This window comes from Manis pentadactyla, chromosome 17 (assembly GCF_030020395.1).
Source record: "Manis pentadactyla isolate mManPen7 chromosome 17, mManPen7.hap1, whole genome shotgun sequence".
Classification (NCBI taxonomy): domain Eukaryota; kingdom Metazoa; phylum Chordata; class Mammalia; order Pholidota; family Manidae; genus Manis; species Manis pentadactyla.
In genome coordinates, this window is record NC_080035.1 from 22,536,096 (window position 1) to 22,559,563 (window position 23,468).

A 23,468-nucleotide genomic window follows, 5' to 3' on the forward strand; every position below is an offset into this window, starting at 1 on the left:
GATTGGGCAGAGGGTGTAAATCACATTTGATGTGTGTGTTACTGGAATGGCCATCATTAATTATAATTATCTTATTAGATAGTCATTTTGATGATAGATTTAAAAAATTCAACAAATCATCTAGATATTTGGAATCTCCTAGATAATAGAATGTTTTACTTTGCATTCAAATAGAATCGTATTGACATTTATTTTGAAGGCATGTGTGGATCCAGGTATTGTATAGCATGAAGCTTATGTAATTTAGTGAGGGAAGTTTCTTTAAGAAAAAGAATACAAAATTATAAATGTAAAATTTGGTAAGGAATTGTATATTTACTTAGAAAGACAGCAGGAATCATAATAAATTACAAATCTCAAAATCCTGAAATGCCAAAAAGATCACAAAATGCAGAAAATTAACAAAGTTCTTCTAATTGATGAGCTGCCTGATATATTTCTATAATACTTCTTTTCCTTACACTTTTTAGCTGTGTACTCATTGTCTCTTCATATGACAGTCATTTCAGAATATAATTTTTATCCAGAGACTAGAAAAATAATTCAGCCTTTCCTCTAGCACAGTTAATTTAAACTTGTTTATTCTTATCGACAGTTTACAAAAGGTCCATAAAATTTAGAAAGGTCCTAGTTAATAAAGTCCATGTTTGATTTTAATATTGCTGCTAAATTTGGGGAAACCTCTATCAAGATTCTTTCATACATGAGCTATAGGATTTTGTGACATTTCAAGATCTCTTAGACAGTATTCATTAACCAATTTGTCACTGATGTCCTTGTATCCTGATGATGGATGGGTCTGCACAGTGAGGTTTAGGAAGATTCCTGGAAGTCATTCCTACTCTGGGACAGTTAGCAATAACAACTATGGAGGAAAGTGCTTACAAATTGTATAACTATATACCACAAAACCCAAACTAAATATATCCCCTAACTCAGTTCCCCTCAGGCAGATCCCTGAAATGACTGCAGAGTAGAATTCCAATGCATAGTAGCAATAGACAACGGTTTTAAGTGATTGTGATTAAGGTTTCCTTTTTTTTTTTCAAACTCTATAAAACAAGCACAGTGAATCCACTTCTATCTCAAGGAAAAAGAAATTGAAGCCGAAGGACTAGATGAAGCATTTACTTAATTTATCTCTTCTCTGGGAAGTGCCCTCTGAGCCCTGAATGAGTGCTGTTCTAGCCCTAGCACAACTGATTAAGAACAAATGTTCTCTGGATCCCATTAAGTGCCTACATATTTTTCTTAAGATATAAATTTGGTGTCTAATTTCTTTCCTTCTTGCCTGCACAAATTCCCTGCTTCACTCTGTTCAAATTATATTCTTTCTGAGACCACTAACTGAGTTCTGATAGTTCAAGAAACAACCTGGGAATTTATCTGACCCTGATGAAGTAAGGGGAACATTCTTATAAATATAAGAATGGGAATGTTACAGGTCGAGTTTGTTCTCCTCAGGCTCTTGTCCCTGCTGAAACAAAAAATGGAAAGGCAGAGACACAATAGTGAAGCAGAGTGAAAGTTTTATTTGAATACACTCCAAGGGAAGAGTGGGCTAGGGTCAAGGTAGACAAAGGACCTGACCTTTTAGGGGAGGGTCTATTTATTATGTCCTAGCCAGGAGGCATCTCTTTGATTGACAGGGTGAGGTCATTTGATTGACAGTTCTAGTTATACACCCATTCCCCTTGGTGCACATTTCTTTTTCCAAAATGCCCAAAGAAAATCCCGTGAAGCAGGGGGTGGGGGGGAATCACAATTTTATTTTAATGAGATTATGATGAGTTGTGGTTGGGCAGTTTAGTTTTTTTCAGTTGTGACTGTATTGTGATCTGGTTTTGGAGACCAGTTTGGCCTGGCCCCAGTAGGCAAGGAAATTATCTCCCTGCAAAGCCTTTGTTGTCTTCAAGTGGGACCCCCTAACTGGGTGGTTTTTACATTGAACCTTATCCTCCTCTTCCCTGTCTGCTCATGGCTATCTTTCTACCTAACAGGAAGATGAAATGTTAAAGAAGCATATTGTTTAAAAAAGAGAAAAAAAATGTAACATGTTTGTTCAATGAAAGATCAAATATTATTTTATGTTACAGATCATTAAATGTAAGGAACAGAAATATTAATTTATGCATGGCTTACATTTATCTGTATAAGATGATACTTAATTTTCTTATGTAAAAAAGTTTTGTCATTCAAAACCCCATGCGCTTTCAAAATATATTTAATTTATGTCTTCAAAAGAAGTCACTAGGATTGTTGTAATAATTTCACAAACTGGCAGTTACCAGTACAATGCTGATTTGAAGGACACCAAAAGCTCAGCTTGTTCCAAAATATTACTATATGCCACGACAGAAAGGGATATTTTGCTAAAGTATGTCCTTCAATTGCAATAATATAAATTATTTATTTATATGAGCTATTTATCAACCCGATTTCTGTACAGACAGGTCTGAGGGTCAGTAACACTAAATGGAACACAGCAGAGACAAGATCTTGATGGCAGCAGAATTTTTGATCATAGATGACAGGGCTCGGGCAATGTCATAGAAAGCAGCTACTAAAGAAATCTCAATTTTTCAATTTAATTTAATAAACATAAAATATGCAAGGGTTTTTGTGTATTAGTTTTGTGGAGCTTTTGCAAAGATAATAGATAGGGAACAAGGTAAATAATATTCTATCTTAAATATGATTTTATTTTGTTTTTTTAATAGTAGCATTCCATTTAATTAAAGAAGCTGACTGTGCTAAGGGAATCTCAGGAAGCTTAAGTATAAAGATAAAACAATCTGGTTGCCTCTGGTCCTCTATCTGAAAACATCTCCCTTGTCTATATCCTTCACAGATAATGAGCATTTGGGAGGAGTCCCCAGTCTGCTTCCTGTTGGTACAAAGACTATAGGGGTGTGAAAGTCAATTGTGTGTATCTCTTCCCAGCTCTGTATTCAGTGACATACTTTGGCAGCTAGAAATGGCCATAATGGGCGTATTTATACCATAGAAATCATCAAATGCTACATATCAGGGTCCCCCTCCTTTCAGCCAGTTTTACCATTTATTCGAACATCACTGACAGGAGGTCAAGGGATTAGTTAGGACTTGAGGGTTGAACAATCACCAACTTTTGTTTACTAAATTTGAGATTTCTCTAGCAATACAATTTAAGAATTTATTTGGCTCTGAGTTTACAATTCCATGGGTTAATCACCAAATCTGTTTATCTTGTTAAATTAGAGTCTTTCAACTTGAATCTGGGCAGGGGATTTGTACTTCTTAGCAACTACCCTGTTTCTTTTTGTTTGCCTAGACCTCAGTGTCAAGGCCTTTATCTCACAGCACAGTGAACATATGGTCTGCAAGTGAAGAGGCAATAACTAATCAGCTTTTAGCCCCCAAGCTGCAAGCCCACTGAATATTTGCAATTGGAATAATCATCCTCTTTTGCAAGAAGAGAATTCATAATGAGAGATTCTAGATAGGAACATGAGCACTAGACTTTATAAAGTGCCAATCTCATCTCATGTTAGGTTTGCCCACTCCTACTTTGTTTGTATTTGTCTAGTTTGGTGCAGAGAATTTTGTGTTTACTATACTGCAAACCTTAGGTCACCAGATTCTCAGGCATCTTGGATTACAGGCATTGGCAAAGAATGCCTAAGCACAGATGTGTATTTTTAATCTTTCAAATGGGTCAATTTCTATGACGTTTTTGGCTTTCTTGTAGGAGAAAAATTAAGAGTATAGTGTCCTACAAGCCAAGTGCAGAATGTGTGTCAGGGAGGCAGAAGTGCTCAGCTGTGCTCAGTGTCAAGGCTGATTCGTCAATCAGAGTAAGGAGGAAAGACTGAGCCCTGGAAGCGGTGGTGACCTTCACAAGAGCAGTTTCAGTGAAGTGAGGGGACAAATGGATGGGGTTCAATGAGAATGGGGTGAGAAGAACTGGAGAAAGTAGTTTTGGTGTTTTGCTTCAAAGCAGAGTGTCAAAAATTAACTGTACCCTGGTTAAGTTTCTAACTGCATATCCCTGAGAATATTGCCTTCAGTAAGAAAGGTATTTCTCTACTGGTTCAGTCACAGTCCTGTAACTAGTAAATCCTAACTTGTTACTACATAATGGTACCTATAGATATAGGATGGGTTAAAGAAAAAAAACCTTCTACTTTTTTTCAGTTAGTCAATAGTATAACAGAGGTCTTAGCTGGGGCTATTGGTTGATAATTTGTGACAGGTAATCTATTTATTGCCTTGAATTGCTCAGGATACTGGAGTCTCTTTTTAACTCATTTACCATCAAAATTACCAAAAGATAGTTACCTAACTTCCCATGTATAGATGTGTGTGTATATATACATATATTTACATGCATATATTTTAAAACATATATTTATATATGTACGTATATATGAAGTTTCATTATTAAAATGAATGAAAGAATACCTATAAAATGCTGCATCAGGAACAAAAAATACACTTAATAAATAGTTTGAAGTGTAATGAACAAAAATTAGAGAAATTCAAGGCATTGTCAATCTATTTACATTTTTACCCATTACATTTAATGCCCCTTATTAGTACTTATGGAAAGTCTCATTTTACTTTGTTAAGCTCAGAATAATAAATTTTTAAGCTATCATCTGCTGGAAGGTCTAAATTTGAGGATGAATGAATTTACTTAGGCTTTTCTAAGAGCCTTGAATTTTAAAAGCCTTACAGTTTATATATAATAAGGATCAAAACCTCCCACTATTTGTAGATAGAGTGTGCATTTCGAGGTAATACCATACTGGCTATTTACTTGACATTTCTGAAAAGAGCTTGAGTATGAGAGGAAATGAAGAGCCATGATAATGGAGGGAAATGCTGAACAGTATTATTATTCAGCTCAGTGCTTACCTCCCACCTTCTGCATGCTGTTTTTAAGTAGTAGGAGCTATCCTTAGTTTTACTTTGCATTTTCCTGTGGAGAAGAGGAAGTTATCTCCAGGCCTGACTCAACTAAGAGGTTGGCATGGATGGGAAAGACAGGGTTCATTTCTGCTCTATTTCGGAAACACTCTCTAGTTCCCAGAAGGATCTCTGACTTCTCTGTTCTCCAAGAACATATCTACTTCATTCAGCCACCATCCTGTATTCAGAACTATGGCTTCAAGCAGTTGGCAGTTCATCATTATTACTGTACAGGGCTATGAATAAGGTTATCCTATATGCAGTCAATTACCCAGATTAAATTCATCCTTAAGGTGAGTTTGATACTGAAGAATGTGAAATGTTTCAAGCTCCTGGCCCTGTAGCAGGAACACAATCAGAGTCCAGACTGAGTTCACTCACCTTCCTGCATACTGAACAAGTCACTTCCTGGACTGTGGCCTTTGCTGATTGGTTATGTTCTTGTGACCCTGTGAATTTATATTTTGCAATATTAACTTTTGCACTATTTAGTATAGGTCTAAGCATAATGCCAGTGCTATTGTAGTAGAAAATAGCATAGAAAACTATTCTTCCATGGTTCCTACTTCTTTATCATTAGTCACCATTTCTAAAGATATTAAAAGTAATATATTTTGAATATTTCATATACAATAAAATAACATTTGTTATAATGGCAATGATGTATTCATTTCTATATTTAAATTTTAACAAATTAATTTAAATGCTCTCCCATATTAATAAAGAAAGATTTTGGGGGAATGAATTTGGTATAAGTTGATAACTTATTGTGATGATGGTGATCATTTTGTGGTTTTGAGGATGTCCTGGAACAGGTGAAGGTATTGATTCAAATATTATCTTTAGGATTCTTTTTCTTACCTATGATGCATTGGAAATTGTTGGATAGCATTTATAAGTGCATGAAGTTCTTTTAATCCAGAAAGGACAAATGGTATCAGTATAATTTCAGTCTGTAAGTCTGATCTAACTGAAAAAATTTGAGTTAATCAGATGACAGCATATATTTATCACATTCAGTAACCAATTTTTATTGAGTACTTGCTATATGGCATTTCACCTCATTTAATCCTCCAAGCAATCTGGTTAGGATGGTGCATTAGAAGATAACAAGGGTCAGAAGCTAAGGAGTTCTTCCAGTATCACACTGCTAATGAAAGGTGGAGTTGGGATTCAAACCTGGTGTCTAGCTTCTAACTCCCTACTGTTGGCCACCAAACTTTGTGACTGTGCAGTGTAGTAAAAGGAATACTTCATTTTATTGTTTCATTTTACTGTGATTTGCAGATACTGCAGTTTTACAAATTAAAGGTTTGTGGCAACCCTGCATTGGGCAAGCCTATCAAAGCATTTGTTCACAGGTATGTTTCTGTCACATTTTTAGAATTCTTGCAATATTTTGAACTTTTTTCATTATGACCATGTGTTATGGTGTTCTTTAATCAGTGATATTTGATGTTATTACTGAAATTGTTTTGGGACACCATAAACTGTACCCATATAAGACAGCAAACTTAATAAATGTTGTGTGTGTTCTGACTGCTTCACTCACCAGCCATTGCCCCATCTCTCTCCTTCTCCTTGACTTCCCTATTCCCTGAGACACCGCCAAAGCCTAATCCAGAGCAGGGCCCTAACTCTTTCGGTTCTATGAAGGCTGAGAGAGGTAAGGAAGCTGCAGAAGAAAAGTTGGAAGCTAGTGAGATTGGTTCATGAGGTGTAAGGGAAGAACCTGTCTCCACCATCAAAAAATGCCAGGTGAGGCAACAAGTGCTGATGTAGAAGCTGCAGCAAATTACCCAGAAGATCCAGCTAAAATAGTTAATGACAGTAATTACATGAAAGAACAGATTTTCAATGTAGATTAAACAGCTTTTATTGGAAGAAGATGACATCTAGGGCTTCCAAAACTAGAGAGAAGTCAATTCCTGGCTTTAAAGCTTCAAAGAACAGACTGACACTCTTGTTAAGTGCTGTTGCAGCTGGTGACTTTCTACTGAAGACAATGCTCACTGACCATTCTGGAAATCCCAGGGCCCTTAAGAATTGCACCAAGTCTACTCTGCCTGAGCTCTATAAATGAAACAATAAAGCCTGGACGACAGCACATCTGTTAACAACAAAGTTTACTGAATATTTTAAGCCAACTATTGAGACCTACTGCTCAGGAAAACATTCCTTTCAAAAAAATATGACTGTTGCCACTGACAAATGTACCTGGTCACCCCAGAGCTCCGATGTTGATTTCCAATGAGATTCATGTTGTTTTCAAGCCTGATTAATACAACATCCATTCTGTAGCCCATGGACCAAAGAGTAATTTGACTTTCAAGTCTTACTATTGAAGAAAATACATTTCATAAGACTTTATCAGCCATAGATAGTTATTCCTCTGATGGATCTGTGCAAAGTGAATGGAAAACCTTCTGGAAAGGATTCACCATCCTAGCCATTGAGAACAGTCATGGCTTATGGGAAAAGGTCAAAGTATCAACATATCAGGAGTTGGGCAGAAGTTGATTCCAACTCTCGTGGATGACTTTGAGGGGTGCAAGACTTCAGTGGAGGAAGTAACTGCAGATGCGGTAGAAGCAGCAAGAGAACTAACTAGAAGTGGAACCTGAAGACGGGACTGAACTGATGCAATTTCATGATAAAACTGTAATGGCTGAAGAGTTGCTTTTTATGGATGAGCAAAGAAAGTAGTTTCTTGAAATGGAATCTACTACTGATGAAGATGCTGTGAAGATTGTTAAAGTGACAGAAAAACATTTAGAATGTTACTTACACTTTGTTGGTAAAGAATGAGAGGGGCTTGAGAGAATTTACTCCAATTTTGAAAGAAGTCCTACTGTGGTAAAATGCTATCAAACAGTATTGAATGCTATAGAGAAATTGTTTGTGAAAGGAAGAGTCAATCAATGTGGCAAATGTCCTCGTTGGCACAGCCACCCCGACCTTCAGCCACCACCACCTGATGATTCGGCAGCCGTCTGCATCGAGGCAGCACCCTCCACGACCAAAACGATTGTGGCTTGCCGAAAGCTCAGGTGATGGCTAGCACTTTCTAATAATGATTAACAATAACCTTCATTTTTACATTAAGATACGTACACTGGTTTTTTAGACATGCAATTGCATGCTTAATAGACTACAGTACAGTATAAACACAACTTTTATGTGCACTGGGAAACCAAAAAAATTCATTGGGCTTGCTTTGTTGTGATGGTCTGGAACTGAACTCACAATATCTCCAAGGTATGCCTGTAATGGTCCCTATGTTTAAGCACCTCATAATATAAAAAGAGAAATAGATGAATAAATGGAAAAGTGATATCAGTGTGGTGCAGTGAGAACTGTAGAAAATGACGTGAGCATAGGGATAGGAGGCAGCAGTTGTGTCTGGGTAAATCAGCTGAGGGTTCACAGAAGTGAAACCTGAGGAAAGAAAAAGACAGAGAGTCAAGGCTAAGAGCACACACAGTAAGTAAAGAGCCAGCAAAGAGGAAAATACATTAGCATATTATGGAAATCATGCAAAGTGTGGTATTGGGATAGAGGTGCTTGTGGCAGGAGCATTGGGATTAAATATGGCAATGCTCTGGATTTACTCTATCGAATAACTGAATATTAAAATAGTTAGTAAGGATCAGGGAGCATAAGTTAGAGGTTAAGTGACTAAGATAGGACTTATGACTTGCTAAGTTTTAAGCTGGGTTTATTTCTCCAGTTACTTTAATTACTTTGTCAGCATCCTTCAGAACACATCCTCTCCGTAAATTTTTTGTTTCAGGTCAACAACTCCATGTGCTTTTCAGCTAATGCCTCATTATTATGCTAACTGTATTTTCTTTGTTGAAACTCTGTAGTATAGTGTGTTACTATATATGGCAGGGCATGATTTGGCCTTGCTGAACTTTGGGCCATTACCAGTGGCTTCAGATTGAACAGGGTTATTTTGAGGTTATACACTGTCGCTACAAAGGATTGAATTATTTATGACTTTAATATTCACCAGTGTTTCTAGCTCAAGATCCAATATACTACTGAATATTATCTGTCAACAAAATGCTGCATCTGTTCTATTTGTTGATGACCGATAAAACAAAGCAGTTTGAATTGCTGCTATAAACTCAATATGAGTTGAATTTCTGCCCCAAGTATTTCAATAATAGTAATGATGATAATAATATTTGTAATAATGTCTCATACTAATTAACACCAATCATAATAGATGCTTAAAATTAAACATATCAATATCTATGTATATATATATATATATATATATATATATACACACACACATAAAATTTTACTGTATTACTATATCTAGTATTTTTATTTTTGCATAATAGAGTCTGGGGAAATAGGTATCTTCCTCAAACACTAGATATAAGCCCCAGGTGCATTTGTATAAAAAAAGTCAGGGTCTGGAATAAAACATATTTTTTAAATATTATAAGAGTAAACACCTCTATCTCATTTGACCACTTTTTTCCTTATACTTCTTACCTTCAGCAAAGCTTAAGAAAATTGGATATTAGTTATGCGAGAAGAGGCAGAAGAAATATTTTATAATAGTAACTAAAATTCCTCTTTTAAAAAGACATTTGAGAAATAGATATGTTGATAATTTTACATAGTTAAATCTCAGAGAGGGAAGACAGTTTGGAGTTCAATTTTAACCATTTAAAAAATATTTTTTTCAAAACTGTCAACATGAAAACATTTCTGAAATGGGCCTTCATAACCTCACAGTAGTTTTTCCTCTGTACGAATCTGGCAGCCTAGGGCATTTCTGGGACCAGTATTAGGAACTGGAACATCTTAAAGTTTTCAATATTTTTCCCAAAGGATAACACTATACCTGAGAGTTGCATTAGTGACCAAAAACTTGGCATAAAACAAGTCACAAACTTGCCCAATAACAGCATGAAAGCAAATACTGAGTCATAGAGCAGACTAAGGAAACAGTGCAAACCAGGGACAAGCATAGTACCACGTCGCAGGCAGTTGTATATAGTGTTTTCTCATATCCCAGATTCTGGTTATTTTGTCTGTCTAGAAGATCACCCCAAAACCTTATGGCTTAAAATAATAACAATCACTTATTCTGTTTCATGTTTCCTGTGGATCAGAAACAGAAAACAGGCAGAGCACCATAGGCTCAGCTGTTCTCTGCTGAAGCCTCAGCTGAGAACTCGTTAGTTCTCTCCCTAGTGAATAGAGGCTCGTTCACTCCCACATCTGCCAGTAGCCGGTGATGATTGGTTGGAGGGCCTAACTAAGGCTGGTGGCTGAAACACCTACATGTAACCTCTCTGTGTGACCTGAGCTTCCTTGCAGTACAGTGGTTGGGGCTCTAAGGGCAAGAACAAGACAGATATGGAGACAGAGAGGAAAACACACTACACTGAAGCTGTTTTGCTATTTATGATTTAGCCTCAGAAATCAAGCAGCCTTAATTCTGCTACATTCAAGTGGTCAAAGAAATGACAGAGGCCTGAAAGGTGGAAATATTAATTCCTCTTGTCAGTGGAGGCATGTGACTGTTAAAGGAAGGAGAGCACGTGAGATGGGGTATATATTGGTCCTGCCATCTTTGAAGATAGAATTTGCCAGCCTACCAATAATATGAAATAATCTAATTACACTTGAAATCATTGAAATTAAGAGGGTCTAAGAGGGTTTTATAATCCAGTTATCCAGAAATCCAACCCTCTGAAGAAAAACAAGAGTCCCAGGGAAGTACAGCTGATCCTTGAACAAGAGGGGGTTAGGAGCACAAAAGCCCCATAATATCAAAAATCTTCAAGTAACTTTTGACTCCCCTAAAACATAACTAATAATAGCTTTATGTTGGTTTATGGTAAAATAGAATAGTATCTACATACATTTTATGCATTCATGACATGCCTAACTTTTTATAAATTTTTTTGATATTTCTACATAGTTTGTCTGCAAGTTTTTCAAATTGTCACAAATCTCCAGAAAATATTCCAACATACTTACTGAAAAAATCCACATATAAGTAGACTCATGGAGTTCAAACCTGTTATTCAAGGGTCAAGAGTAAATGATTCAAGTGGGGCCATTCAACTTGTTATTCTGGTGTCAGGAGTTGAACTCAGGTTTGCTAAATCTCAATTCTATTGTAATTTACCTTATAAATATCTCACAAAATGTGTCTGAGTTTGTTTATTGATTAAAAAGGAGCTTAATGTATTTAAAACCATCCATCTATGTAAAAGGAAAACAACTCTGATGTATAAGAAATCTAATTTTTTGAAACATTGTGGGAGGGTGTTTCTCAGCTGAGATTCAAAAAGTATAGGCGTGTCTGGTAAACAGACTGGCTTGTGACCTCCCTATCATCTACTTGCATGATCCAGATGTGTGGGACAGTTTTCAACAAGACAGAAGAGTGGAGAAAGCCATGTAGTGTCTGTTCTTCAACGCTTTTCCCTGAAATTTCTTGTTTGAGCTTCAGGGAATATGAGAGCTGAAGTGAAACCAGTTTCAAAAGGAATCTGTGAGACCCACAGAGTAAGCAGAGCTGCCTTGTGTCCTAGGTGATACAAGTGCAACCAGGATTTGGAGAGGGGCAAGTTTCCATTTTATGCACATGACACAGCAGAGGAAACACATTGCTATTTGACACAGGAGATTTGCAGACTTGTAAAACAGTAATAAACAATCTCCTAGACAGAGAAACAGCATTTTCAGAGAGGTCATGGGACAACTATATCCAAGTACTTTCCTCTAGTAGATCGCAAGCCAGTGGACAGAGCAAGGAAGCCAGAAGAAAAGATTGTAGAGGACTGTTGCGGTCCATGGGTTCACAGCTCCTGAGGAATCCTTGCAAAACTAGGATTAGTTATTGCAGGGGTAGGGATAGAGGAGTTAGGAAACTTATGTTTAAATCTGTAGCTATGTTGTGAAGAGTGACAGGAAAATTGGCATGTAAATGCTAATGTTGCTTCATTTGACCACCCCAAGCAGGTAAGGTCTGTGCAAATTTGTATGTATACTTAACATTTAATTAGCAATGATTTTATCTGACATCTTAGAATTTTGAAGAATTTTTGGAGGAATGATTTGGATAACTTTTGTCAAAAGAAACTGAAATGTTACCTTCTCTTCCCTTCATTCTGACTCAAGCAAAGCATTATAAATTGCTTGTCATACTTTTCAAAAACATTTACTGAAGCATCTATTTGAAAACATCATGACAGATTTTTGGTTGATGAAGTTTAGAGATCCATAACCTCTTTAGTCTGGCTGTCCTGTTTATTGTTTTATTCTTTGCTTTTTTCAGAATCCTAACCTCTTTCCTCACTGCCAAGTTTTCTCATGCCACCCCAAATTGAGGGTAGGTTTGGGGTTTATAAAAATTACAAAAATGCAACTGGAATGGCATGTGCAAATGGAGTGGAGTGAAGCAGAGAGTGGAAGATGGATAACTTGTTATCACAAGTTTAGCCTCAAACCCAGCTCTGCCACTGACGAACTATGCAAGTTGGGGCTTAGTTTCCTCATACAAAATGGGCATTTTACACACATTATCCCTAATAACTTTGTTGTTTAGATTAAGTGAACTAAGTAATACGTAGAAAGGCACATAGCACATTGTATTAGAACTCCCATTACCTAGGTCCTAAGAGAGTTGGAAGCCAAGTTGTTTGTTTTTAAAAGAACTAACTAGATAGAGCCCCATCTCCTACCACCTCCCTTAATCCCTGCTCACCTGATCCTCTTCTGAATGAACGTACCTTTGACTAAAGTGCAGCACAGATGTTAACTGGGTAGTTTTGAGTGAGCAGAGGGGTAAAAAAACCAAAGCTTTGAAAAGTAATATCCAATAATGAATTAATAATAGTTTATTTTTTACTGAGACATTTTAAGCATAAAAGTGAATGTGAACAAACTTTATTTCCCTTGAGCTTAGAAAATTCTAGTTCTAAATCCTTTATAGTAAAATTATACAAGGTGACTCCTGGCTAGTCATTCAGAGCTCTATTTTGAGCCCTGGAAAACTAGTGGAGAGATCTGGACTGGAGAACAGAGTCTCAAAGCCCAGATAAACGTTTTTGGCCTACTAATATTCCATCGAAGTGCAATGTGCCAGTTAGTGCTCCTACACAGTGAACAGGGATAAAAAAAGAAAAACTCTATTTATGAACCGGATAATCCCATGGAAGGCATTGCTTGGATCAGTGCTATAGGAAGAGTGACAGGAATGGAGGGAGGAAAATTAATAACTGATCCTTGGCACCAAGATTATGATTAAGAATATCACAGAAAGGAGAAAGATGTTTCACATATTGCAGTTTTTCCCAGCTGTAGTCATTCACAAGACACCCTCACAATTTTTCCATACCCAGATGCTTCCTGCATTGTTTGCCCAATATACGTTTTTGAAGAGAGGCAGGAAACTTTATTTACTACAGTAAATGGAAAACCAGAATAACTTGTCAAAAACAGAAAGTATTAAAAAAAATATTGAAAACAAAGTAATGTTATGAAATTATAGCTAGATGTTGTCGACAGAAGATTTTAACCTTAAGGCTTGCTATCTTTTTTGTTAAAAATGCACGTTAGCAAATAGTTGGTCCAAACTGATACCTCCTCTTTGAGGCCATTAGACAAACTCAGAGTGTATTGGAAAGAGGATAACTTTCTCACTATGTGATTGGTTCAATAATTATTTGTCAGTGTTATTTAATATCATGTCCACAAACACAATAGAAATAATAGAAATTTCATGACAGAAATCTAGAAATGATCTCCATCTCTACCTGTCCCATATTTCAGAAGTAGTGTATTGGTTAAGAGGGAGGTCTGAGTGTAAATCCCAGCTTTGTCATTGAATGGCACAGCTATCTTGGAAAGGTAATTTTATCACTATAATCTTTTTTCCTTATTTGTAGTTAAAAAATATTTAGCACTTTCAATAAATTTTGATGTGATGATAAAGTGAATATTAACATACAGGATGAGCTAAGGAAAGGGACTATATATATCTTTTTTCCAGTATGAATATTTTATTATTTATTTATTTTTATTAAGGTATCACTAATATACAATTTTATGAAGGTTTCACATGAGTAACATTGTGGTTACTACATTTACCCATATTATCGAGTCTATCCCCACCCCACCCCACCGCAGTCACTGTCTGTGTAGAAAGATGCCACAGTCACTACTTGTCTTCTCTGTATTATACTTTCTTCCCCATGACCCCCCACCCCACACCATGTGTACCAATCATAATGCCCCTTAATCCCCTTCTCCCTCCCTCCCCCACCCCTCCCCTTTGGTAACCACTAGTCCCTTCCTCCAGTCTGTGAGTGTGCTGCTGTTTTGTTCCTTCAGTTCTGCTTCATTGTTATATTCCACAAATGAGGGAAATCATTTGGTTCTTGTCTTTCTCCACCTGGCTTATTTCACTGAGCATAATACCCTCCAGCTCCATCCATGTTATTGCAAATAGTGGGATCTGTTTCCTTCTTATGGCTGAATAATATTCCATTGTGTATATGTACCACATCTTCTTTATCCATTCATCTACTGATGGACACTTAGGTTGCTTCCATATCTTGGCTATTGTAAATAGTGCTGCAATAAACATAGGGGTGCATATGTCTTTTTCAAATTGGGCTCCTGCATTCTTAGGGTAAATTCCTAGGAATGGAATTACTGGGTATGGTATTTCTATTTTAGTTTTCGAGGAACCTCCATATTGCTTTCCACAGTGGCTGAACTAATTTACATTCTCACCAACAGTGTAGGAGGGTTTCCCTTTCCCTGCATCCTCGCCAGCATCTGTTGTTGCTTGTCTTTTGGATGTTGGCCATCCTAACTGGTGTGAAGTGATATCTTATTGTGCTTTTAAATTGCATTTTCCTGATAATTAGCGATGTAGAGCCTCTTTCCATGTGCCTGTTGGCATTCTGAATTTCTTCTCTGGAGAAGTATCTGTTCATATACTTCACCCATTTTTTAATTGGGTTATTTGCTTCTTGGGTGTTGAGGTGTGTGAGTTCTTTATATATTTTGGATGTTAAGCCCTGTCAGATATATCATTTACAAATATATTCTCCCATAGCATAGATGTCTTTTTGTTCTACTGATGGTGCCCTTTGCTGTACAGAAACTTTTTAGTTTGATGTAGTTAGGGACTATATATATACATTTTACTAAAGCACTATCTACATTTTGTCAAGTAAATACATTTTGACTTAATTCAGGTTATCTTTTTTTAACAATCTATCTATATTATTTGTCCTTTCAGCATCATAAATCTTGTAGCAATTTGACTACAGCTGCTCTAGTTCTTTCCTGCTTTCTCTTTCCCCTACCATTTACTGAGGTTGTTCTCTAGGTTCAATCTTTGAGCCTCTTAGCAGTTTCTACATTATTCCTCAGAAGCCTGTTCATTTATAAGGCTTTAACAATCTCTTGTAAGAAGATAACTCCAAAAATCAGTATCTCCAAATCTGCCCTTCACCTATTTACAGCCCAAATTTCTACTTGATATGTGGCATGTCTAACCACTTTAGATTCAACACGAATAAAGTCAGCACATTCATTTCATCCTCTTGTGATCATGGATCCCTCCATTTTCCAGTTTCTTATCAGTCTAAGAACTAAATGCATGTGCTTTTAAGGCAAAATATTCTGGAATCTTGGCTTTACCGTTTACTGGTTTAAATGAAAATTTAACAAGATTCCTCTACATACATATGTATATACATGTGTATACACATACACTTATATATGTAGATATTATTTTTTTAAGAGAAATTGATAGTGGAATAGTCCATAAAGAAATATAGCTAGAAAAAATATATCGCTGAAATACTTTTTACATTAAATTTTATTACTTAACTGACTGCTTTAAAGGGAAGAGTTTAATCAGTTGAAAAAAAGGTGAAGAATAAAACATTTATATTTTCTTTCTTGTGAAACCTTAGTTCTAAAATTAATTAAAATTAGATAAGTCTTATCACTGTGCTGAAAAGTGGCTAAGTATACCAAAGAGCAAGGACAAATGACAGTGATTGACAGGGCTCTGAAGAAGGTCTGAAGAGGGGGCTTCATGTTAGGTCAGGTGTTAATGGCAAGCATTGAGGAAAATACATGATTTGTAAAATAGTTAGACTTTGGGGGAAGGTGAGAAAATATAGGAAGTAATCTTAGCAAATTTCATTAAGTATGAAAATTACAGCAAAAGTCTACAAAGATTTTGGGGGTCCATTTTCCACACCTCTTTAAAAACAGATCCTGTACATTGTTTCAGATCATGTTGTGGATCCAAAAGCATATGATCTCTGTGCCAGACAGCTTTAAATTCAATGGCTTTAAAGAATATAACAAATTTTAGTGTTTATAGTGCATTAAAGAACAAAAATATATGCATCCTAACTTTTGATGTTAAAGCAAAACTGGTCATTTCCTCTTGTACATACTTTTGAAACTTATACATGCTGTCAAGTTGTTAGAAAGAGACTGTCAGTAATTTTTATATAAATAAGAGTGATTATGGTAAAATTGGAATGTATTCAGAATATACATTAAATTATGATTATTTATTTTGTGTGTGCAACTAGTATTCTTTTAAATTACAGCTTCTCTGGGTAATTTAACATATAATACATAATAAAATTTTGATTTATATAGTTAGGCAGAATACAGCTGTGGTAGATATTTTGAAGTATGTGCTCAGGTAAATACCCCCTTTATTGCCTGCTTTTCTCTGTGGTCCTCTGAAAGGCTTTTTTTCCTTTCTGAAAAATGAAAAAGGCTTCTAACTAATTTCCAGATGAGATCAACATTTCTTCAGGGCTCCCTGACATAGGCTCATCTAAGTCATTCACAGAGTATTTCAGTTTTCTCTTGGGTGTGAATGGCTTAAGGTCAAAGAATTTAATGTGTCTCAGAGGGAGTAGGTACTCATATAATCTCACTTTTTATTGTGCTATTCCTACTTACCCATATTCTTCTATTCTTTTTTTTCAGTCTGAGAACCACTTCCTATTACTGAACTAATAGGGGCAAAATAGAAGCAAATGGAATCTCTCTCTCTATTCTGTCAATTTATACCACTGCAAATAAATGTAACTCCTCTTTTTTTTTTGTCCTCTTGTATCTAACAAAGCTCTTTAGTTATCCTAGGGTTTCCCTAAGCTCACTGTAGACTACATTTTATGTAAATCAATTATTTCTTTTTAAAAAATAGAAATTCATTTTTTCATCTACTCAGCAGCTACCATTTTCCATGGCATTAACCTATCTATCTAGAATATGATTCCAATAAAAATTTTTTGATGTAAAAGAAATTACTACAAGCCATACTTTTTCCTTAACTTACTTTGAAAAATTTCAGTTAGAGAAAAGTTAAAAAATACATAAGCATCTGAATTATTCATCATTTTTAATATTTTACCATTTACCTTCCCTCTCTTTATGCACATTTGTGTTTGTTTTATATATTTTACTATATGTTTCATTTTTTTTTTTCTGAATCATTTGAAACTAGGGTATAGTCACAACTTTTCAGCCATAAATGCTTTGGCATAAATTTCCAAGATTGCATTTTGTTGTAATGTCTTTTGAGTCTCTTTAATCTGGAGAATTTTTAAAAGAACTGTTCAGAAACTTGATTAAATGCAGGTCAAATCATTTTGGTAAAAATATTTCTTAGATGATGTTAATTATTTGTAATTGGATTACATTAAGTTCATAATATTAAATTGTCCCATTATTTCCATTATTAGTGATCCAGCTTTGGTTATTTGTTTAAGGGAGTGATATATTTTTTTTTTACATTTTCTTACTTACTTGTAATAAGAACATTATGGCTTGATATTTAGAGACCATGTGAAGATGCTGTACTCCTGTGATCTTTCACCTAGTGGCTTTTAGCTTCCTACGATGAACTTTGCCTGAATCAACTGTGATTGATATGGAAAATAATGATTTTTTAATTCTATCATTTGTTCCACATTTATTCTCTCAATTTCTGGAATGGAAAAGCTTTCATCCTTTCTCCTTTTGTTTTTAGTGCCACTCTGAAGGCATGCTTTTAAAATTTTTATTCAATTATTGTCATTCTTTTCGATAACTCATATTCCCAATTTGTCCAATGGGAATCTCAACTCATTCTTTAAACTATTTCTTAAGGGAAGGGAATTTAGTATTTTGTGGGGCATTTAAAGTTACTGTAAGACTCAGGCAATGTTAAGTTCTTATTGTATTACACTGAATGTGAGAACACATGAATAAAGGGTTCACATTGATCAGTGAGGAATTCTGATAATTGAGAAAATGTATCATTTTCATAATTAGCAAGTTAGATTAACTGCAAAATGAAATAATTGGTAAGAGAAGATTCTATTTAGTAACCAATAAAAATTATTAGCAGTTTTAACTTTGAGTCATCTATTTACCATTAGAATGGTAAATCTTTCCTTGACTCTTGGATACAATGACTGGTGCCAATAAATTGAAATATACTTGTAGCATGTATGTGGCCTAAACATTGTATACGATTTCTAATTTTCTAATTGTAGGGAATGGGATAGTTATTCCTGAATGCTTGGAAACGTGTTCTTTAAAATCAGTATCTAAGCAATATACTTGGAAACATTTCGATAGCATTAGAGCTAAACTAAACAACGCATCGCGAATTTAGAACTCTGACTTTAGGAAAGCCCAAACGGAATATCCTAGTTAATGAAAATGAGAAAAATTTGGGTTAAGGAATTTTAGCTCCACCCAGGGCAATTATGCTTTCCTTCTGTAACTGTCAGTTTCCTCCCCAGTCCCAGGAACTGGCCGCTTAGTTGAGCAGTGTCTGCTTCAAGTCTATTTGTGATGATGACAGTTTCACATGAAGCAGCCGCGGTGATGGGGCATTTGTTCTTAACAGTTTCTCCCCAGGCGTTGGCAGCTGGGCCATAGTCACTCGGATGCATCTTTTGCCGACCGGGCCGCAGAGGTAAAACACGATGAGGGTGGAGCAAACTTTTAGACAGCTTCTGGTCTTACCGTTCCGCGGCGCCTTCCGCCTGCTCCTTTGATTGGCTGTCCTGAGTCTCAGCGATCCAATCGCGCGGGAGCATCCTCCGTGTCGCTCCGCGGCGATGCCGCGCATGCTCACTTGAGGACCCGCCCCTGAGCTTCAGCCCTCTTAGAGGAGACAGAAAAGGGCACCAGCGAAGCGGTGCTGGGAGCCAGGCCTGGTAGTGCAACGTCACAGGGCTGCGCTGGGACATGCACTAGCCCAGTAAGAAGGCGGCAGGGAAAACGAGCATTGAAACAACTGCCCGAATTTCCTCGGTCCCTTAAGCGCAGGTGTTCTTGGGGTGACCATTTATTTCACTGCGGTCCGATCTGGATAATCCGATTTGCCTGTAGGGACTCGAAAAATTAATGGCTGCATTCTTTTCTTTGCGTCCAGGCCGATCAAAAAGCGGGGTGAATAGAGCCAGTCTTTATAAGAAAGTAAACTTTCTGTTTAGGCAGAGTGAGCTGTGCACACCTTTTCTTTGAGCTTTACAGCCTGAAACGTGGCCTTACTAGCGCCGAACTGTTTCAGGGCTTCCCCGCAACCGGCCCTCGATCTTCACCCCAGTTACCCTGCCCTCTCCGAGGTGACCGCCTGTCGGCGCTGGAAACCCGGACATTACTTTCTGCTCTGTACAGCACGGCCCTGCCTGTTTCCGAGATAAGCGACTTAGAAAAGTGACCCTAAACAAATAACCAGGCTTCGGTGGAGAGGAAAAGCCTCGTAATCCCGGCCAACACACTGACCTCGGACGTCCCGGTCCAGCTCGTCCTCGCCGGACCGCGGCCCCATCTCCAGCCCCACGCCAGGTCCGCCTGGCGGCCGCTCGGAAAACACGGCGAGCGGAACCCGCACGCGGAAGCGCCGGCCGCACTGAGCATGCCCAGTTGCAGAGCCGACCAGAGGAGTTTTTTTTTTCTTTTCTTTTCTTTCTGTGTTTTTTTTTTTTTTTTTTTTTTGGTCTCAAGTAGGAGGCCTCCCCCCCACCCCCACCACAGCCCCCCACTACCCCCGGCCTCAGCAGCTACCATGGCCGGAGTCCCCAGCGCGGCGTTGTCCCAGGATGGTTGGTAAGTGGCGAGCTCCGCCGGCCGCCCGGCAAGAAACGCGGGCCGGGGCCCCAGGGACGGTTGGGGCTGGGGGCGGTGGGTGCGTGTCGGGTAGGAGGAGGCCGCCGCCCGCCCCCGGCCTCCCCGCGGGCCCTCCAGACCGGCTCCGCCCCCGGCGCCACGCGGAGCCCAGCGAGTGCCCAGCTCCCCTCGGGGCTGCGGTGGCGGTGCGGCCTGGGCCCGGGCGGCGGGCTGGGGAGAGGCCGGGGCGGGCGGCGGCCCAGGCCCAGGCAGACGGAGCAGCCGGGGCACGCGCAGCGCCGTCCGGGGGATGTCGCCGCGGCCGGACGGGAGGAGACGGGGCCGGAGAGCCGAGCGCGACGGCGAGGGACGGGCGCCGCCGGAGCCCGCGGCCGGCAGGAAGTTGAGGGCGGATGGGAGCGCGGCCGGTGCTGCCGTGGCCGCCGTCCCCCTCCTGTCCGAGCGCTGTGCGGACCTGTGGGGCTGCTCTCCGGGGCTCACCCGCAACTTCGGAGGCTGAGAATGATCGCGTTGTCAACTCGTGTGGGTGCGCCGTAGAACTTTTCTGGAAAGGATGGCGGTGTTCCAATTTTTACAGACATTTCATGTCAAGATTTTAAGACCTGGAAGCACAAAAAATTACGCGAAATTAAGCAGTATCTGGAGCTGCGGCCATTATGATTGTAAACATCCGTTTAATTCAGTAACGCGTTTCCAGGCCTGCATAGACAGGCACAGTCTGAGATGATGGGTGGGAAGGAAAATAAGAGAGATCTGTCCCTGCTGCCTGGATATTCACTATCTTAGTGAACAGGGGAGCGAGGGAGGCATTAAAAGAACAACCCCCCAAATGGGAAATAGTGGTAAATTGTGCAGAGGATCAGGCACGTGTGCTGAGGAACTGGGGGAAGGAGAGTTAATTTTCTAGGGAGGTGGGTTTTGAAAGATGAGGAAAAGGCATTCTAGATACAGACCCTGGAGATGAGGCACAGAAGTAGAAAAGTGCTTATTGGTTTTTAGAACGTGTATTAGATCCATATGTTTGGTGGAAATTGGAGGGTGTCTAACGAGAATAGAGATGGGATAGGTTGGGGCCAGATTATGGAGTTCCCACGTGCCTAAAAGATGTGTATTTCATTCTGTGAATAAAGTTTCTGATTAGAGTGATATAATACCACTTTTTGGAAGAAACTGCCCCTGCCCTGGCTCCACAGATACTCAATTTTACAGGTGAGATGACTGAGGCAACGAAATGTTAAGTAATTTTCCAAAAGTGACCTGGCTAGTGGTGGAATTGAATGGTTAACTCTGGGAGGGCGGGGTGGTGGGTCCCATACTGGTGCTTTTAAATGTTTAACGTTCTTGTTCCTGCATATTCTGCATAGAACACCATGAGTGTAACAAACTGTAGGGTTAAACGCTCACCTTACTCGGTTTTATTTTTTTTGTTCTTTTCACTGGACTCTCTACCTTAAGTTTACCTTACGGCCATTACGATTGTAAACATTCGTTTAATTCTGTAACGCGTTTCCAGGCCTGCATAGACAGGCACAGCCTCAAGTAGGAGGTCTCAAGTAGGAGGTGCCAACGTCAGCTTTGTCTTAGATTATCTTAGATCACTGAGTTTTTTGCTCTTTCTTTATTAGAATGAGCTTTAGTTCTTCAAACCAGTTCTGATTTCATTGACAAACTTGGTCTTTCACGGCTTTCCAGCATGACCCCGCCTCCTTTAGAAAGGCTAGTCTCATTATTTTGGTTCCAACACATGCTAAACTGTTCCTTTTTGTACTCTTAAGTTTCTCACGGTTGGGAAGCTGCTTATTTTTCTATGTATGTGTAGTGCCAGGGAGCCACTACATTGTAGGTTCTCAGTAAAGTCTGATACAGCTAATCTTGAAATACCCCTGCCAATCAGAATTCCCTAGCCAGGGACTCTACCCACGCCTTAGGTAGAGTTCCTTTCTTCATTGTTGTTTTGTTAAAAATTCCCAGCAGTGTTATATTGTAACATTTGTCACTTAGTGTTGCAATTTGTCTGCTTACATGTTTCTGTCTTCCAGTATTGTTGTTCTTGTGTGGCAGTGACTCAAAGGCAAGAGTCATCTGTGGGGCTGATTAGTTGATCTTTCTGAGATAGTCCCAACTCATCCCAGTTCTGACACCTCGAGTTTCGTCTACCTCTTGGGATTTTCTGTCACTGTCACTGATAAAACCATTTTTCTTAGTATTCAGTCTATTCACATAATTACTTGTAGGACCTAAAAAGAAGTACATGCTAAAACACCTAAACTGTTAAATCTGTTCTGTCAGCTTCACCTTAACTAGTTAGGTTAGGGAAATACATCATGCTAAAAAGCTTTGGTTTCAGAAAATAGGATCTTCAAGGGGGTACAGGTGATCTATATAGACTGATGTATTATTCTAGTTTGTTTATTACATTTATTTCACTTAAGTTTTCAATCTTCATTAGAACCCCCAGATAAATCAGTATTTTAAAATTCAGTTCTGACAGTAGCCTCTCTGGCAGACTTTAAAGTATTTTTTTTAGTGGCTGGTAGCACAGAAAACATTAGGTTTTGTTGATTTGAACTTAAAAGTTTCAGTGACTTTTTTAGTATAGTGGTTCTCTCTAAATAACTCATTAAATGGTACATTGGTCCTTTGTAATGCTTACTTTTATGCATGGAAAACCTTCATTGTGAGAAGTGATTTGACTAAATTTGTCTAGCTAGAGAACAGATTTACTTAGCTCTGCTTTTTTGTTTTTTCTCTTTGGTGATTTCCCTTAAGGGGGGAATTGTATATTTCCACTAACTTTTTGAAAGAAAAAAAAACATGTTAGGTGAACATAATCAACTGTATTTGTGTTTTGGAAAAAGGTATTCCATAGAATTAGAAATTGTATAGCTTCCCTCCCTCAAATGCAAATGAGGAAACTGACACACTGAGAGTATCAACAATTTGCCCAGAGTTGTAAGTGGCAGAACCAAGAATAGAGCCCAGCTGTCCAGAATAAAGCTTGAGTACTCATTTCCACCAAGCCTTGGTGACCACTTCTAATTTAAATTTGAAAATTGGATTGAAGCATTTTGTGGTATATAAATTTAGTTTCTTCTTTGAGAAGGATATTCTGGTATTGGAAACAAACTTTTACCTTGTAGCAGCTCATCTAATTGCTGATTACACTTACCTGAAAATCTGATTAATTCTGTATTTTCTGAACTTTAAGAATATCTGAAAAGATAAAGCGCTATATTGTTATGTTTGCCTTACCCAGTACTTCGGAGTTGAAGATAGTATTTGGAGCCATAAGGTAGTATTAGAAGTTTTACTTCCATTTTACCGTGAAAGAATCTTCTTAGAAACACCAGGTT

At 38.2% G+C, this 23,468-nt stretch overlaps 1 protein-coding gene across 4 annotated transcripts in view; it reads left to right on the top strand.

The window, feature by feature from the left end:
* The first annotated feature begins 19,224 nt into the window (after nt 1–19,224).
* Nucleotides 19,225–23,468, top strand: part of TDRD3 (tudor domain containing 3) — a 212,781-nt gene continuing 208,537 nt past the window's right edge. For 2 of the 4 annotated variants that reach the window (XM_036893641.2, XM_057494583.1), the window contains exon 1: nt 19,554–20,094. In XM_036893641.2, the coding sequence (XP_036749536.2) occupies nt 19,904–20,094 (191 nt within the window). In that variant the 5' untranslated portion in view covers nt 19,554–19,903. Of the gene's footprint in view, nt 19,244–19,553; nt 20,095–23,468 lie in introns of those variants that run through there. The other 2 variants (XM_036893643.2, XM_036893642.2) reach the window with 2 other exon arrangements.